This window comes from Phalaenopsis equestris, unplaced genomic scaffold (genome assembly GCF_001263595.1).
Source record: "Phalaenopsis equestris unplaced genomic scaffold, ASM126359v1 Scaffold000840, whole genome shotgun sequence".
Taxonomy (NCBI): Eukaryota; Viridiplantae; Streptophyta; class Magnoliopsida; order Asparagales; family Orchidaceae; genus Phalaenopsis; species Phalaenopsis equestris.
In genome coordinates, this window is record NW_018165280.1 from 5,930,565 (window position 1) to 5,949,706 (window position 19,142).

Here is a 19,142-nt window from a genome sequence, read left to right on the forward strand (position 1 = left end):
CGAGCAACACGGATCATGATGTAGAGGTAAGCAACACGACAAGCGAGTCGGGTCCCCAGCCAAAATGAGAAAACCAATCAACAAAACTAAATCGGGTTATTCAGAAAATTGATACTTGAGTAAGAAGATTGACACAATCTCATTGAGTTGTCTAAACAAATAACAAACCAACTGATATTGAAGCTGAACGAACAATATCCGGACGTCCAGCCAAACAAAACACAATATATCACTGAGCGGGCAAGGGAGGCAAACGAGGGTCTTGAGAAAGTCATAGATAAGGTCGACCGAGAAGCACTCATATTACTCTCTCATGATTCAACCTGTCAGAGAAGAGCGACCAAGGGTGAATCGACGAGCAAAGGGACATCGTCGTAGCAGAAACTTACTTAATATATTTTGATATGTCAGATAATTGACATTAATATCCCTAGATTCCTTTGTACATAGCGGTGGCATAAAGGTAATTGAGTGCTTAATATATCTTTTATACATATAAACAGGTAACTCATTATGAAGGAAAAAGGGGGGAGACTCATTTATGTTGTTCATTCCTCGTCATATTATTTGTGCTCTATTCCTTAAGTGGGATTCCATATATTTTTGGATCCAACTCTCTAAAAGGTGCGATGAGTGTGAAATCCATGCCTCCAACAAAAAGAGGAGCACAACACAGAGATAAAGCAGCAACCGGAGAAACACAAAACCAGACCGTAGAGATGGATAGTACGAGGGAGATAGTCTAACAACAAGTAATTGAGGTGAAAGAACAATTGGTACTGAAAATGAGAGAACATATGGTGGGTACCCTCAAAGAAGCCCTGGCTAGGGGAGGTCTGAACCCACAAAACGAAAATCCTTCTGAATATAGTTGTGTAGAGCCAAACAATGGATGGGACGAATAGGTGGATAACGTTCAGCGATCCCATCTAGGAAGATGAAGGCGAAAACTCCCGATACCAAGATAATGTCAGATCAGCCCCAGTTGAAAGATATCGCACGGTATGTATCACAGTCCTCCGCCACGCGTGGAATGCTTTTTCCAGGCAAATCTTTGAAGCTAAATCACCTGAAAAGTTTAAGACCCCCAACCTTGATGCATATAAAGGTCTCACCGAGTCGGGCGACCATGTAGACACTTTCGAGTCGGTCATCGACATCCTTAAGATTACCAACGCATTCAAATGCCGCTTATTCCTCACCACGCCGAGAGAGACGACCCTCCGTTGGTTCAACGCTCTTCAAACAGGAATAATCCCCTTCTTTAGCAAATTCAAAAGGCTATTCATGTCACATTTTGTTATTGCGCAAATGCCACATAAGAAGTCTCGGTCTTTCCTCCATGTTAGATAGAAGGAGAGAGAAACCCTTCGTTCCTATATAACAAGATTCTATCGGGAGATGCTAAAAATCCAGAACCTTAAACCTGTAATGGTTCAAACCACTCTGATACATGGAGTTAAAAGTCAACAATTTAAATATACCGTGGGACTGCGCGAGCAGAGTTCAATGGCTGAATTTCTGTAGATGGCCAGCGACCACATCAACGCTGAGGAATTAGTGCTTAATGATCAAGAGGAGGCAAAGAAGGCCGTTGTTGATGCCTAATAGCTAAAAAAAGGGGCCAGCAGATAATGGTTGGTGGGCGAAAAAAATGACCCATGCCCTTCTACTCGTCCTCACTATGAAGGTGGACCACACAACAAAGGAGGTCTGAAGGATGGTCATCATGACAGAAGACCTTGTTACCTTGATAGACGTTCGCCCCAAGATAATGAATGAGCAGTGGTCCAGCCAGAGCCACTTAAGATGACCCTCTAAGAATCTCATTAGTAGAACTAGTGGAGGTCATTCAAGATAAAGATTATTTCAAGAAGCCTCCGACCAAAGCCCTAACAAATTATGCGCCTATGATCATGACCACGACCACGACACGGAGGAATGAAGATACTTTAAAAGCCTCGTCAAGGAATTGATCAAGGTCGTAAAGTTGAAAGAGTTTGTAGTTGTTGAGGCTGTCACGTACAGACAAGGGAAATCCCCATCTAATGAACAACGAACCGGTTTGAGCCAACACCATCTGGATCACGGGAATAATATCTACAATACTAGGTGGGGGAGGGCAGTCTTCTTGGTGATCGAGTTTGAAGAGGGTTCGGTCATGGGACCTACGTGTCATCGCCCTTGCCCCATGAAGAGCAACACGCCCCCTGTCACATTCACCAATGAAGACCTGCCGACAATAGGTAATCCTTACAATGATGCGATTGCTATTATAACTTCACTTAACCAATACCTAGTGGGAAGCATAGTCATCGACACAGGGAGTTCGGTGAACATCCTATTTCAAGCTGTGTTCGACAAGCTCCAACTAGAGTTACAGCGGATGATGACACTATCCAGGCCTTTCTTCTGATTCTCAGGAGAGCTAGGTGTAATCACACTTTAAGTCGTTTGGGGAGATAAAGACCGATAGTTTTTGAGGTCTGAAGACTTCCTCGTGGTCAACTCCCTGCCCACCTACAATTCCATCTTCGGTTGTCCACTACTAAACAGCTTATGGGCTACCTCTGAGTGGTGACCAATGTTGAGCAAGAGTCGCTCGACCTTCAAAGCAATAGAAAGGGAGGCCTCAAGATCAGCAAAACCACCATCCAATTGCCCGCTATTAATGAAGAGATGGGTAAATTCTTTCAAGTCATTGAAATTTTTTATTCTAAGTCAAAAATAATTCTAATGCAAACCCTTAAGGAGAACTGGGACGTCTTCGTCTGGTTCGCCGCCGAAATGCCCGGAGCCCCGTAGATAGAGTTGTCAAAAAAACTCGTCATTCATGAATATTTTGTGTTTGGCTCGCCAGGAAGCTTGTATTTGATTCATTCAACAAGAAAACGAGACTAACACGAACAATTTTTTTTTGATCGACTTATAAATGAATCAAATACGAATTGACCTGTGTTCGATCATATTCAAATCATTAATTTTGAATTACAAAATAATTTTAAATAATTATATACAAAAATTTATCTTTATTTAATATACTATAAAAATTTATCATATTTTAAAAAATTAAATCCTATCAATGATAGTATGTAATAAATTATTAATAATAATATATTAGTATTGGTTATATAAATATTATATTTTTATATAATATAAGTTGTATAATTAATATAATATAATATATATTTAACCAAACCTCCCCTTCCCCTCTTGAAAGTTTTTGGGTTCGGCTGTCTCTCCCTCTTATGTTCTCTCAAAATCGCAAAAAGCTTTCGGGCTCGAGAGCTTAGGGTTTGTCGTTTGTGTTCGTTCTCGAATCTCTACTTCTATTTGTCTTCGATAAAGTATCTATCTCCTCGGCGAGTCAGCGTTGGCTCGAGTGCTCGGTATTCTTGGTTGGTTGCTTTTAAGGCTACCGATGTGTCATCTTTAAGTATATTTTCCTCTATATTTCATATTTATCTTCAGGTTTGCCACTTAGCTTAAAATTTCTAAATTTCTTTTAGATTTATTTAGTTGTTTTTAGTGAAACCTAGTTTTTGAAATTTTTTGGAGTGAAATCTCGTATATTGTCTTTATATCTGATTTTTTTTTTATTTTTATGAATGAGATCTGATATAAGGGTTTTGTTGTGTGTTGTGCTTCAGCTATTGTGCATGTGCTGTGATTCATACAGATTAAGCATAAATTTCATACAAACGTAAGTATTTGTGCTGTGATTTTATTATTGCCTATAGATTTGATTTTTTTTTATGGATGAGATCTGATATAATGGCTTTGTTGTGAGCTGTGATTCAGTTATTATGCATTCATAAATTTCATATGAATTGCGTGAATGGATATAACTTTAATTTGGTAAGGAATTTCGTGAATGGTTAGCCATTTATAAATTCTCTTCTAGTAAATACATAAGAATTGTGTGGTATATTCGTAAATGTCCCAAGATATAAAGGTTATGCATGCTATTGGGTATTAAAGAAGGTTTTCTAAATGTAACACAAGCTATGATACCAATAACTACATATGGCTCAAGCTAACATGCTATTGGGTAGAATGAAGCATAAGAATGAAGTTGCAGTAGGAGACAGAACATTGGGTAGGATACATGAATCAAATAGCCCTTCAAATCTAGTGCCTAGTTGCATTAGGAACTACAAGGAATGCAATTTAACAATTCTAACATGCTATGATTTACACCAATTAGTTAGCAAGAAAATGAAGATGTAAATAAATCATATTGATTTAAAGTTTCCAGAAATTTAGACATAATGTATTGAATGGACCTGTTTATAGGCTTAATAAATTTTTCAATATCTAAGACTTTTTGAAAGGAGTAATAAATAAGAGAACTATCTAGTCCATTTTGCCTTCAAAATTATGATTTCCAAAGAAAGTTAAAATTTTTATTGGCCTAAACTAAATGAAACAACTTAAGCCAACCGAAATAGGTTCATAGTTTGATTCAGGCTTTAAACACATACCAAATGGCTCTCATGCAATTGGCTAGTAGAAATAATGGTGATTAGTTTATAATGAAAGGAAATGTAGCATCTTCCCAAATAATAGTAGAGGAAGGCAGGGGTAACACTAAAGATAGCAAAGCATCTCTAGCTCAAACTAAGGTAGAAATTCAGGGGCAACAGAAGCTCCCTAGGAATCATGTCGAAACAGAAGCATGTGGAGGTGTGTATCTCATATGGTAAATGAGAAGGGGTGGAGGCTTTTGAGATTTTATCCATCTACTTGGACTGACTATCATTAGTAGCACCCCCAAGAAAGGGGAGAGGGGAGGAGTCACTACAAACTTGAAGGTGGCACTCATAAGGCCCTTAAGGCTTGCAATTTTAAACAAAATTTTATACAAAGTGATGAAAATCTTACAATTAATGAGGTTAAAAAAAGTAAATTATGTGTGTTTAATGGACGATTTGATGATTTGAGCCAAGTTTTTTACTTTGGTTTACTTTAGTTTTATTTTATTTTAATTATTGTTAATTTTTTTATAGCTTTGGTTTAATTTCAATTGTAGTTCATTGGAAGCATGCATATAATCATAATCACTTTAGAGAATATGTTGTGTTCTTTAATTGTTATGCTCATTTTGTTGGGTTAAACATTATTTTTTTTAATTTTTTTATGCTCACTATTTGTTAATTTGGCTACTCTTTTATTATCCAATCACTATTTATTGATTCAATCTATTGAGGCATGTACATTCCTGGGTTTCAATTTTTTCAACTACAACAATTGTATATTGGGCTTACCTTGGCTCTTTGTTGTTGGGCTTTATCAAGCATCTATGATTTTTTGTTGTTTAGTCTTTTGTCATTGGCTTCATAGAAGTTGCAAGCATTGAGTGTTTGTTGTATTTGCATCCAGAGTTAAATATATATATTTGGCATTCAATGTATTTAATCTATACAAATACAATCCTCATAGGACCTAATGTAGTTATTATAATATTCTCCTCAGTTCCTGCTTACTTTATACTATACTGGTTGTTGGTTGTGGGCTAAGGTTTATTGGTATTGCCATATTGGCCATTTAACTGTTGAATCACTTGGTTGTTGATTGTTGGCTAGTAAATATTATGCAGCTTATTTTGTTTTTGACGGTAAGCTATTACTTGTGAATTAATCGTTGCTTCCCATGAATTATATATAGATTTCATACCTTTAAAATATTTGAATTCATGTATAAAATAAAGTTCGAAATTAGAGATTAGACTAGCTTTATGTTTCAGTATTCATTGCTACTATTTGTGGTTTTTGGAATTATTTATTATATCAAATTTGCTGATTTGTTTAGGTCTTTCTTGATCTTTCCCTTTTGGTGGGATATTTTGTTTGAGCAATGATATTTTTCAACAATTTCATTAAAATTCAACCATTCTTATAAATATTTGATGGAAAATATTTAGAGTATTTGGAAGGAATTTTAATATACTTTCGTCAGGTAAGTTTTGAGTTTAATTTCATTTTTATTTTATTATTTCTTACTTCTCTTTTTGTGTCTCTTTTGATATTGTCCTGTTTTGGTTGTCGGTTGTTGGTTGTTGGCTATTGGTTGTTGATTACTTGGTTATTGGCTAATGATTGTTGTCTTGTACTTAGAAGATTTTAATTTGTCAGGTAACATGCATACCACTCAACTTTTTTTTTTTTTTTTTTGACATGGCCTAATTAGTTTTTTTCTTTTGTTGTTTTATTAAATTTACAGATACATTAAAGCTATGATAAAATGAAATTTGGTAGAATGAATATTTGGTGTTGGAACTTGGAACTTAGAACCGAGTGTTTTTTTTGTATTTGTAATGTATTTGTATATTGTTGATTTATTACTTAATTATTTTATAATAATGATTTATAGTTTTTTAAGAATTTGAGTGTGAAACTTCAAATGTATATTTCACTTGTAACTTATTATTAATAATTTGTAATATAATAGTTGAAGAAATATTTTTTTTATATAAAGGGATGTTATTTATTTATTTTCTTTTGACAATTTAATAATTAATAACTAAATTTATTATCATTTTATTTTTTTTACTCATTTTAAATTGAATTTGAATCGAACACGAACAAATCGAACAATGCAAACAATACTAACAATTTGAACACTTCAAACATTTCGAGCAATTTGAAATACATTAAAACAAATCGAACCGAACACGAACATTAATTTTACAAACAATTTTGAACACGAGCATATTTCAAACACATAATTTCAAACAAATCGAACATGAACATGAGCTTTGTCCATTCATGTTTGGTTTGTTTACACCCTTACTTGTAGGCATTGCATGTCATCGACTAAACATCAACCCTGTTGTACGATTAGTAAAGCAAAAACTTAGGACGTTGGCCGCTACTTCAACCGGGTCAATCTAGTAAGAAGTGAAGAAATTGGTGGAGTCAGGTTAACGTCCAGTGCCCAAAATGGGTATCCGATGTGGTGATGGCGTGAAAACGCAACGACAAGTGGTGGATGTGCGTCGATTTCAGCAACTTGAACGCCGCTTGCCCGAAAGACAGTTACCTTTGCCAAGAATTGAAGCGCTAGTAGATTCGATAGTTGGGCACACAGTGATGAGCTTTATGGAAGCTTTCTCCAAGTACTAGCATATCAAGATGCATCTCGACGATGCTGAAAAAATGACTTTTATTGCTTGCAAAGGAGCAAACTGTTATAATGTAATGGTCTTTGAGCTTAAAAATGTCGGCGCCACCTACTAGTGTTTAATGGATGTACTTTTTGCAAAACAAAAGAGAAGAAATGTTGAAGTATATGTGAATTATGTGTTAGTGAAGAGTAACCCGAACAACATATAAAAACTTAAAAGAAACGTTTGAAACTTTTAGGAAATTTAACATGAAATTAAACCCCCCAAAGTGCATTTTCAGAACCTCAACCAAAAAGTTTGTGGTTTATTTTCTAACACCCTAGGATATCAGAGCCAATCCAAAAAAGGTGTGAGCTTTGCTGGACATGCCTTCCCCACAAGACATGAAAGAAGTACAAAGATTGATTGACCAAATAGCGGCTTCAGTCATTTCAATTCTAAGTCGGGTGATAAATGTGCTGCATTCTTCAAAGTTGTTAAAAAAGCCAAACACTTTGAATGGAACAACACATGAGAGGAAGCATTAAAAAATCTCAAGGATTCACTCGCCTCGCCTCCACTCCTCTAGAGCCCGTAGCCCAGCTAAGAACTCATTATACCTTGAAGTCTAACCCGAGGCTGTCAATTCAGTACTAGTTCAAGAAGAACAGAGAAACATCTCCTCTTATAATAGACCGACCTGGTACTGAGGGATGCCGAAATCTGGTTTTGCATTATGGAGAAACTAACTTTTGCCCTCATCGCATCTTCTTGCAGGCTTCGACCCTACTTCTAGACACATTTGATTCGGGATATCACCAATTAAACTCTAAAATCATTCCTCACTCGGTTAGATCATTCAGGCAGGCTCTTCAAATGGGCAGTGGAACTAAGCAAGTTTGATATCTCCTACATCCCCTGAACGACGATCAAAGTCCAAGTAGTCACAAACTTCTTAGTAGATTTCACCGAACCATCCGAATAAGATGAAGGGATTGATGCAAAAGATTGCTGTGGATTTTGAATATTGATGGAGCCTCATACAAAACAGCCTCAACGTTAGGTCTCGCTTTGTGGAGCCTGTCTGGTGAACACCATTACCAATCAATTGCCATAGATTTTAACATTACTAACAATCAAGCATAATACAAAGTGTTGATAACTGGCCTACGCCTCGCCCACCATGTCGTGATGCTCCACCTCCATGTGAAAATCAATTCACAACTTATAATAAATCAAATAAACAGAGAGTTTGAAGCTTGGGATGACATCATGGAAAAATACCTCACCAAGGCTCATGTAGAAATTTAGCGGTTCACAGCTTTCAAATCGACCACGTTAGATGAGAGGAAAGGTAGGTACCTGACCCATTATCTAAATGCTCTCAACTCATAGGCAAGACGTCTCAACGGTTGAGTCGGCAAACTATCAAGGAACCTAAGGTGATGGAGGTCTCCGCTAACAAACCAAAGACTTGGATGGACCCTACATTCATTACATTGAAACCAGAGACTAACATAACAAGTTACTAATCTGAGGTGCTTCAAAATCAAAGCGGCCTAGTACTTAATGATGGAAGGAACGCACTTCAAAAGATCCACTACCTCACTCAAGAGGTGCACTCGGGTGAATGTGAAAGCCACTCAAGAGGAAAAACCCTAGCTCAACGAGTGCAACACCAATGATACTTTTGATCTACACTTCTCAAAGACGCCGAGGAATTCGTGAAGAGGTACGAAAAGTGCTAGAATCCAAGAGAGATGAAATGCTACTAAATTTCACTTTAGAGATAGAAATTTTTGATGTTTTGGGTCTAGACTTCATGGGACTCTTTATACCTTCTTTAGAGAATCTGTATATTTTGATAGTTGTGGATTATGTCTCTAAATAGAGGCAGTGGCTCTGCCAAATTGTGAGGCTCAAAGTGCATCTAAATTTTTAAAGAAGAATATATTTTGTAGAAATATTATCCCTCGAGTTATTATTAGTGATGGTGGGAGTGACTTTAGAAATAAGAGGATTAAGACATTGGTTGGAAAGTATAGTATAAATCATAAGATATCGACAATGTATCGTCCCCATACAAGTGAATTAGTGGAAGTTTCTAATAGGGAAATCAAAAGGATCTTGGAAAAGACAATCAATCCTAAAAGAAAGGATTGGGCTTTAAAACTTGATGATGCTTTATAGGCTTATAAGACTGCTTATAAAACACCCATAGAAATGTCTCCATAAATGCTCGTATTGGTAAAGCTTATCGCTTGCCAGTTGAATTGAAACACAAATTCTATTGGGTTATCAAAGAGTTGAATTATAATATGAAGGCTGGTGAGAAACATTTGCTACAGTTAAATGAACTTGATGGGATTAAAGAATAATCTTATGAAAATGCCAAAATATATAATGAGAAGATGAGGAAATTTCATGATCAAGATATTCTTAGAAAACATTTTGAGCCTAGACAGAAAGTTTTATTGTATAATACATGATTGATATTATTCCCAGGAAAACTAAAATCTAGATGTTCATAACCATTTATTGTAGTGAAGATTTATCTTTTTGGTGCGATTGATATTGAAGATCTAAAGAGTGGAAGAGTGTTTAAAGCGAATGAACAGACTTAAACCATAATTAGGCGGAGAGAGACCCGTTTTTAAAGAGGTTTTGATGTTGGGTCATCCTGATTAGAATCTCTGGCATTTTCAGTTTGAGGGCGTAAAACTAAACGCTTCTTGGGAGGCAAGATAAGTTTGTTGATGAGTGTTATTGTTGGGTTGTATGTTCATATTTGTGTAAGTGTGCTTGTGTAATTTATTGTGATTGAATAGGTGTTATTTTAGGAGGATTAAGTGACTCAAAGGACAAATTATGCAAATTAATTGACCAAGGCCTAGGCTAATATGGGCACTTGCAGCGCCTAAGTGCCACTTCAAGGGCAAGCGGCGCCTGAGCGTTGCTATCATGGTGCTTAGGCGCCACCCTTACCTGCACACATATTAAGCCAAATTCGGCCCGATTCACTCCATTTGCGCAAATTTTTCCCCTGTTTCTTCTTTGACAACCGAGAGACTATTCTTAGGGCTTCCAAAATTCTTCCAAATCTTCTTGATCCAAGGGATTCTATAGGGTGAAAATCACTTCTCTAAGATAAGTTTCACTCCTTGAATCCAATCCTTCAATTTTCAGCCAAAATTTTTGAATTTTTCTTGAGGAAACTAGGGGTGGAAGTTTTGGAAAATTTTGATGTGAATTGATTTTTCTTCCTAATTAGCATATTGTTTGCATCCATATTTACCTTACTACTTTTTGGTCTCCTTATTCGTTGGATCTACATTAGATTCATACTGACACGTTTCTGATGTACATTATTTTTATTTTATAACACACATTTCCCTTACCAATATATATTTTAATTATCTCATATAGATTCATTGCCATCATGTGCCATAACATGACATGCTCCACATTGTCAGATATTGTTGAGAAAACTTTAAAATGATTCCTTGATTTCTAGTCAAATTCTAATCATATATAAAATTTATTTAAATGGCTATATATTGACTAATGGGATGACTTCAAAAGAATTTTCAAAACATTTTTCATTTAGGAATTTAATAATCTTATTTTTGTAATGGCAATTCACAAATCATACTTGAGATATTATTTATGATACATGATATGAATATAGCATAATGATATCATAATAATTGCTATATATTAAAATACATATAAACAGAAGCACTCACCTAAAAAAGTTTGCCAAGCTTTGAGGTACCAATGTGACTAATCTATCATGGCACATGTATTAAACTGTTTATCCATTTGCCTTAATGTACCTTTATTTTTAAGATCTTATTCACATGCACAAAGTGTACATGCAATTAACAAGTCCAGTAAAATGTACAGAAAAACAAAAAAAACTGCTGTCACTTCAAGAGCAAATTACTGTATCATGAAAAATAATAAAAATAAAAAAAAATGTTCCATAATTGATCAATACTATGATATTAGAGCTAAATGCAATGAAGGATATATTCTGGGAATCGAACTTGTCATACGGCGGCAGCAAAGTCATTAAAAATGGTCTCCAGTGTTGCTTGGCTGATGCTGTAATCTTCTATACCGAGTTTCCATCTGATAGATGTGTAACGTTAATAACGTTGCAACAGGAACAGGAAAGTGAGCGATGAGGTAAAGGTAATCAAAGGTGCATTTCTACCTATTATTTTCCAGGTGCCCGAATATGTCGGCAAGTGAGGAATGCTCTCTGTAGGGTAACTTCAAAATTTTAAAACAGAAGAGAAGATTGCCTGTTAGTACTTGATACGGCGAACGAAACAAAATAATTTTAACAAGTGTCGTCGGCTATTACCAAGATTTAAAACTTAAAACAACAACAACTACAACAATAGCTATATCCCACTAAGTGGTGTCGGCTACATGAATCCTTATTCTCCATTGCGTCAAATTTAGTGTCATATTTTCATTTAATTGTAATAAATTAAGATCATTTTTTATACAATATGCCCGAGTCATCTTAGGTCTACCTCTGTCTTTCTTAATATAAGTCGAATCTAAGACATCGAGTTTTCTAATTGGATCATCAGATGGTCGATGTTTAATGTGACCAAACCATCTAAGGCGGCTCTCTTTAATTTTTGTATGTCACTGGAGCTACACCAAAATTTTGAACTTAAAAATTTAAATTTAAAAACAATAGTCCTTTAATTGAATTAAAAGATAGTTCAAGGAAATCAATTTGAAAAGGAGATGTCGATTTAATTGTACTAGCATGAGGCTTTGGGAAAATTCATAGTTGCTACAAAATTAGAGAGAGAAATTATGGGGTAAACTATACTATATTTTCACAACAACAAAATGTGATCTTTATAACAAACACATCCTTGAGAAGTGAGAATACTTCTTGAGATATGGAGCAATCAAATCTCAAATAATTATTTTAGTCATAAAAATGAAAAATCTCATATAGAAAAGGTTATAAGATGGCTTGGAAAGTTTTAACCACTTGAGTATAAGTTATGTGCGCATGTCTTGGAAGTATGAAAACACTACCATAAGAAATTATTATCCTAGTACAAATGGTAGAACTTAAGAGGTGAAAGGCTGGTAACTTGTTAGAATGATTTTTTGGGTGAGATAATTATAAGATATTTCATAGTTGAATCCAATCTGAATTGGGATAACTAGCGCATGGACGGACATGAGATAAGATTTTCTGAATTGGTTTAATCACGAAGCTATTATATAGAAGATTAAATAATTAGATGAGAATATAGTTTCTGGTGCTGAAAATGAATGATTAAAAGGGAGTAATGTCATAATGATAAATTTATGATTGCACCAAATAAATGTTTAATATATTAAACTATTGGGAAAAACATCATATAAAGCAGCATGGATAAATTTGTATAGGAAAATTTACCCAATTTAACATTTCAAACACAATGGGAATTGATGATGGAAAAAAATGGTCTACTTTGTAAGATAGAGTCCAAGAAAATAATTTGATATTGTAAAATTACTATTTAATAGAACGTACTAATCATTACCACCACCATTTGTTGTCCCCTATCAGGAATTATTTGCTTATTGTTTGTGAAACGATAGACCATAACAAAGTTATAGTGAAAATGAAATTGGAAGCAAAGTTAAAAAAATACATTAAAACACATGCACGAGAAGGACGATGAAGACATCTAATCCGTTCCTGAAGATCTGCAGAACGTAATTACAATTACTGGTTGCCAGGAACATCTGAGGTAATTATAGCTCCCCAAAACGTTGTTAGTAAAAAATGACAACATTTATTTCTCTTAAATCCTTGAATGGATGAGATAATAATATGGGTTCTCTGGTTAAAATAAGAATTAAAAAAGCACCAAGCTGTGATTGATATAGTTCACTGTTGACGATGCGTGCAAGAACCATAATGATCAGTGCTTAATGTTCTCAGATTGCTTCTACATAACCAGAAAACTTATGTTGAACAATATAGTTCACACTATAATGTAAATTTACTAGCATATCAAAATCCACAACTACCCATTTAATAGGAAAATCTTCATAATGACACCCACTTTGCGCATTCTACAATGCCTACAGGCTACATAAGCCCGTGATTTAGCATTTATGAGCATAGTTCCAGATTAATTACATTTTAGTAGCCAAGTAATTCAAATTCCTACGACAAGCTCATATAGAGAACATTGTCGAGGAAACCTAATATGATGAAAATAAAGCCAAATTTGTCTGTTATTGCATCAATTAAAATGCCAAAAAGAGTGAGGTGAAATAAAAACCCTAAACCCTAAACAACAGGCCGTAGTAGGCGCCTTTAAGAATCTATTCGTGGCATCATATTACAAATAAAAACAGATTACCTGATATTTGACACTCAATCCATTGCAGCCATGGAATTTAGCTCCAGGGAATGATGCAAGAATGAATGAATCAATTCGCGTGAACTTCTGTTTGGCCAACCACCACTCACAAAATATCCTCAAGGGTATACTACCTATTCTCATAATTAAAGCAAGAAAACAAGAAATATAAGTTCAAAGGCAAATAAGTTAGCATAAACATTTAGCAATGAAAGATAATAATTGATATTGACAGAAGTTAGAAAGGTGTATGGCAACCTGAAAAGAGCATCTAAAAATTCAACATACTATGCTAGGAATAAAATTCTCCTAGTGACTTCAAAATTCTAGACTTTGCAACTGTTTGAATCCGAACTTGTTCCCGCCTCATGTATGACTAATCTCGCTCAACTTTTAAGTTAATTTTGATTTAATGTATTTTATTTCTTTATTTTTTAATACTTGCAATCTTTTACAATTACATATGACCTTTTTTACCAACTAGAAATAAAATTTCATAATATTAAAAAAAGCCTAAATACAAGCAGTCTAAGATGTATTTAATAGGACATTGATTGAAAGTAAATTTTTAAAAGCCTAGATTAGTGAGAATGAAATGAAAACAATTACCATCCCGAATTAGCTGCTCTGACAATTGCTCGCCAAACACTCCATCAGAAACAGGATTACAAGATAATATTGTCTTAATTGATTCTTCATACCCTAACATGCGTGCTGTTAAGATTATCATCTCCCTTGTCAAAGAAATCTCTGCTACACTCTTCGAAGAAACTGAACTACTCCCAACAATGCAAGTTTCAAGGTCATCAAGAATACTCCTACTATGATTTGGAAAATCAAGGAGTATTTCTTGAATACTTTTGCACATATTATCAATCTCGAGTGTAGCAACCTCAGTGGGTTTTACCTGAGAGAAAATGAAAAGGTCAAGGGAAATTTACATATGTAGCACACAATTCTTATTTATTTACATATCTCACAGCGAAATTAGCACTTTGGTGCTTTAAACCTATGCATGAAAAGGGCAGTTCACTTTAATAGTGCTAATTTTGATGTGATATTAAAGATTTGAGTGATATTCGTATAAATATGAAAGTTTAGGTGTGAGTTATGTAAAAACATGAGAATTGTGTGCTATGTATGTAAATGCCCCAAAGGTTAAATACATACATGAATGAATGACAACATGAAAAGCTACAACAAACCTCGAGCTCAAGGTGATTGCCATAGCGCGATTTTAGATGCTGTGGACTCCCAAGGCACCGGAGCTTTCCACCAACCTTCAAATTAAGTATGAAAACGTTCACTTATCACCATCCGATAATCAATGACATTTTCAAGGTCACTGAAATAAAATTCTTTTCAGAACATGTACCATGATTCCGATCCGTGTGCAAAGTGCCTGAGCCTCATTCATGCTATGAGTTGTAAGTATGATAGCTGTCTTTCCTCGTCTGGTTGATAAATTAGATATGACATTCCACAAAAACCTCTTAGCTATGGGATCCATGCCTGGCAAGATAGATTCAATAATTACACATACAATAAATTATCCATATATAATATATATATATATATATATATATAAGCCCAAGGGTAATAATATTAAAGAGAAAATGGTACAGATAGGTTGTATGAGTAGGCCCAAAAGTAGGCACCCAACCCACACGATACAACACACGCAAAAAAAACCCAAAAAGAGAAGATACTTATAAGATCAATCGGGACGACCCAATTTAGTTCTGTCTCTGCCTCTAATTCTCGGAAGGGAACCAACTAACAAATTGGTGAGGTGTGTACCATTACCCGAAGTAACCAAAATGCCATCCATTAGATTCCTGAGCTCAAGTAGATCTTCATTCTTCTTCTTCCTCCTGGTAGTGTAAGCCTGTCATTCCTCATCCGAAGATTGTTGCTCATTCAGATGAGATGGTAGAACTGTAGTACAAAGATTGTCAACCGTTGTATCCACAGTAGGTTCTGGTGTATGTGAAGTATGAGTTGTCGCCTCTACACCAGATATTTCCTGAAGATGGGGAGCTGCAAGGTTCTCCTGATTATCAGTCCAAACACTATCCTTTGTAATCCTTTGTAGGTAACCTTTGTAGGTAATGAACCTTCAGTACTGTTTTCAATGGGATTTGAAGGTGCAGATTGTCCAAAAGAGCCATCCAGCATCACATCAATCGCAGAAACAATATTGTTATTGTTAGGGGGGTCCAAAGGGACAATTAAATTAGACACCAAATTATGTCTTATGGTAGTTTCTTCCACAGGTGGAGCAGATAAGTCCAAAGCAGTAGGGTTAGACCCATCCTTATTCACTTGAACTTTAGATTTCAAATTAGGATGGAGTTTGTGGCATTTATCAAGGTTATGCCCAAACATCTTACAATGGCTACAATAAGGAGGTCTATGTTCCATGACGATTTATTGTCAATATCCATTATAAGTTGTGTCCAGTCAGTATTTTGGCCACAAAAGATCTGTTTAGGTTGAAAGTGGATAGATTTAGCTTCATAGGGTCCCCAAGTATGGTCATAATAGAGAAAAAAACCTGATGATTAAAAAAGTGCAACTTGAGACCAGATAAACTAAACCGGTACAGTAGGAGATTCATGATTTGGGTCAAAATCAGGAGACCACTTAAGTAACTTCATTGACTTGCTGTCAATATTAAGATATTTCTTGGAGAAAATCTGAGTGTAGTATTCAGCCATAGTTATATGAATCAACACATGTCTTCTATCTATGAACCCCACTTTCCACTTGTCTGCTAGTTTGAGATCATCAAAAAATTTTTAGAATAACTTCCAGATTTCCAAAGGTTTTTGTTACTCGCGGGAGTGCTCTCGGAGAATTACTACTAACCTGAAGACATTTTTTTGTACATTTTCTTTCTCAAAAGGAGGCAAAATATTGAGGACAAAGATTTCAGAATAAAAGTGGATCTATCAGAGTTCGATGGAGGTATAAATCTAGATGATTTCATCAAATTTTTGCAGTCGAAAGAATCTTCGAGTATAAAGAGATGTCAGAAGATACGAGGTTGAAGGTTAAGACCATCAAATTGAAAAAGAGTGTCTCCTTGTCATGGGAAAACTTGGAGAGGCAAATAAAAAGAAAAGGAAGTGACAACATTACTAGATGGGAGAAGATGAGAAAAGAAAATACAAAGAAAATACTTACCACCACATTACCGTCAAGATATATTTTTGAAGCTCCATCACCTATAACAGAGAGACTTATCAGTGGAGGAGTTCACTACATAGTTTAACCAGTTGCAGATGAATTGATCGATCCCGAGAAACATGCCACAACCAGATATCTGGGGGGCCTGAAGCCAACTAGCAACAATGATGTGAAACGACAACCTTATTGGTCATTGGTACATGTCCGAACCATAGCTTTGAAGTGGAAAAACAACAGAGACAAAGCGGACAACCACCTAGAACTGCAGCTACCAATAAGGCCACATATAGAGTTGGGAAGACCGTAGCTGTGACACCAAACGACTACAAACACATAACATCCAGCTGTCCCACGAGCCGAGTAGTTTCATTCATGAAGGATGGCATCATTGAGGAAGTAGATGAGGAAGCAGAGGAAGATACATAAGAGGAAATTCAACTCCAATGAGACAAGGCAGAAATGTTGATCATAAGGAGGGTCTTATAGACTGAGCCGAAGAAGGCATTCACGTTTAAGGCATAGTATTTTCCACACCAAGTGTAGCGTGAAAGGAAAGTCCGCAGTTTGATTATTGATGGTGGGATCTGTGAGAACGTAGTATCCACTGATGGCGAAGAAATTGAAGTTGGTCAAACAAAAGTATCCTCGGTCCTTTTCGCTTCTTGGTTGCAAAGGGGAAACAAGATATGTGTAGATTAATAGTGCTTGGCTGAATTTTCTATCAGCGATCAGCTACAAGAGGTTGGTACGAGAAGATACCCATGGATGTTTACCATATTCTGTCCAGTGGTCATGATAGTTTACCACAAGACCCAACATGTAGGTTAAAGAACACTTATTCATTCAAGAATGATAAAAGACAGTTCTTTTTTCCGTCAAACACGCAAGAGGAGTGATCACAGAGGATATGGTAGTCCCAAGGGTCGTGTTCATGCAGTCGATACGAGAGGCTCCACTGGTAATGACTTAAGTCCTGTTCAAAGGAACTGAGGAGGAGGTTGAGATACCGACGCCCATACAACCCCTACTGTGTGACATTCAAGATGCGATGACCGACAACCTTCCAGAGAGATTGCCACCATTGAGAGACATTCAACATGTCATAAATCTCATACCAAAATCAATGTTGCTAAATTAGCCTGCCTAAATATTGAGACTTGCAGAGTATAAGAAATTACAATGATAGGTACAAGATCTCGTTGAGAGGGGTTTGGTAAGAGAAAGTACCAGCTAGTGTGCTGTCCCCGCCTTGATGGTACCCAAGAAAGACAGATTGTGAAGGATATGCATTGATAGTTAGGCCATCAACAAGATTACTATTAAATACCGGTTCACCATATATCGCCTGAATGATCTCTTCAATCAATTGCTCGAAGCCATTTTCTTTTCCAAGATTGACTTACACAGTGGGTATCACTAAATCCGGATGAGGCCATGGGACGAGTGGAAGACCGTTTTCAAGACCCGGGATGGATTATATAAGTGGACGATCATGACTTTCGAATTGTCTAATGCGCCCAACACGTTTATGAGATTGATGAATCAAGTGTTCCAAGCACAGATTGGGAAGTTCATAGTAGTGTACTTCGATGATATTCTAGTATACAACAGATCTAAGTAAAATCACTTACAACACCTAAGGACGGTTTTCGAGTTTTTGCGATTAGAGAAACTATACGTTCATCTAAAGACGTGTCACTTCCTGCTGGCACATATGCTTTTTTTTGGTTGTATTATGTCTAGTGCGGACATTCAGATGAATCCCACAAAGATCAAGACCATTGTGAGCTGCGAAGGCATCTCAATGAGAATTTTTTTAAGACTGACGTCATTCTATAAGCAATTCATCATGAGCTTGAGCAGCATCACAACTCCCCTAATCGAGCTTTAAAAAGGGAGAAATTCTAGCGGATAGATGCAGCTCAAGCAAGTTTTGATACACTAAAAAAGGTGACCTAAGCACTAGTATTGGCATTATCAAACTTCAAGCAACTGTTCAAGGTGGAATGTGGCACCTCCAATGTGGGGGTTGGAGCAGCACTGAGCCAGGTATGTCACCCCATAACATTTTGCAGTGAGAAGTTGAATGAGTCCAGAAGAAAATATTCAATCTACGACAAAGAGTTCTATGCGATTGTGAGAGCTCTTAACAACTGGAGTCACAATCTACTGATGAGCGAGTTCACCTAATTAACAAATCAGAAGACTTTGAAGTTCTTGAACAGTTAGAACAAATGAAGGGTCGACACAAATCCTAGGTGGAGTTCTTGGCATCGTTCTAGTTCATGCTCAAGCACAAGGCGAAGTTAGAACAAAGTAGCAGATGCACCGCGCCGCCGTCATTTGCTGATCACTTCTTTGCACTAGACAAAGAGTTGTTGCACATGACAACGAAGATTTTAGGGAGATCCAAAGTAGTGCCAGGTGAAGCCTGCAGAGCAGTA

The 19,142-nt window shown here is 36.1% G+C and overlaps 1 protein-coding gene across 2 annotated transcripts in view; it reads right to left on the bottom strand.

Moving 5' to 3' along the window:
* Positions 1-10,989: 10,989 nt before the first annotated feature.
* LOC110031584 (ABC transporter A family member 1) overlaps positions 10,990-19,142 on the bottom strand; it is a 188,455-nt gene continuing 180,302 nt past the window's right edge. Inside the window, exons 35-40 of one of the 2 annotated variants that reach the window (XM_020734836.1) lie at positions 14,882-15,018; positions 14,712-14,786; positions 14,116-14,413; positions 13,507-13,640; positions 11,325-11,383; positions 10,990-11,239 (exon numbers count right to left, since the gene is read on the bottom strand). In XM_020734836.1, coding sequence (XP_020590495.1) covers positions 11,158-11,239; positions 11,325-11,383; positions 13,507-13,640; positions 14,116-14,413; positions 14,712-14,786; positions 14,882-15,018 — 785 coding nt within the window. In that variant the 3' untranslated portion in view covers positions 10,990-11,157. Of the gene's footprint in view, positions 11,240-11,324; positions 11,384-13,506; positions 13,641-14,115; positions 14,414-14,510; positions 14,641-14,711; positions 14,787-14,881; positions 15,019-19,142 lie in introns of those variants that run through there. The other variant, XM_020734837.1, reaches the window with a different exon arrangement.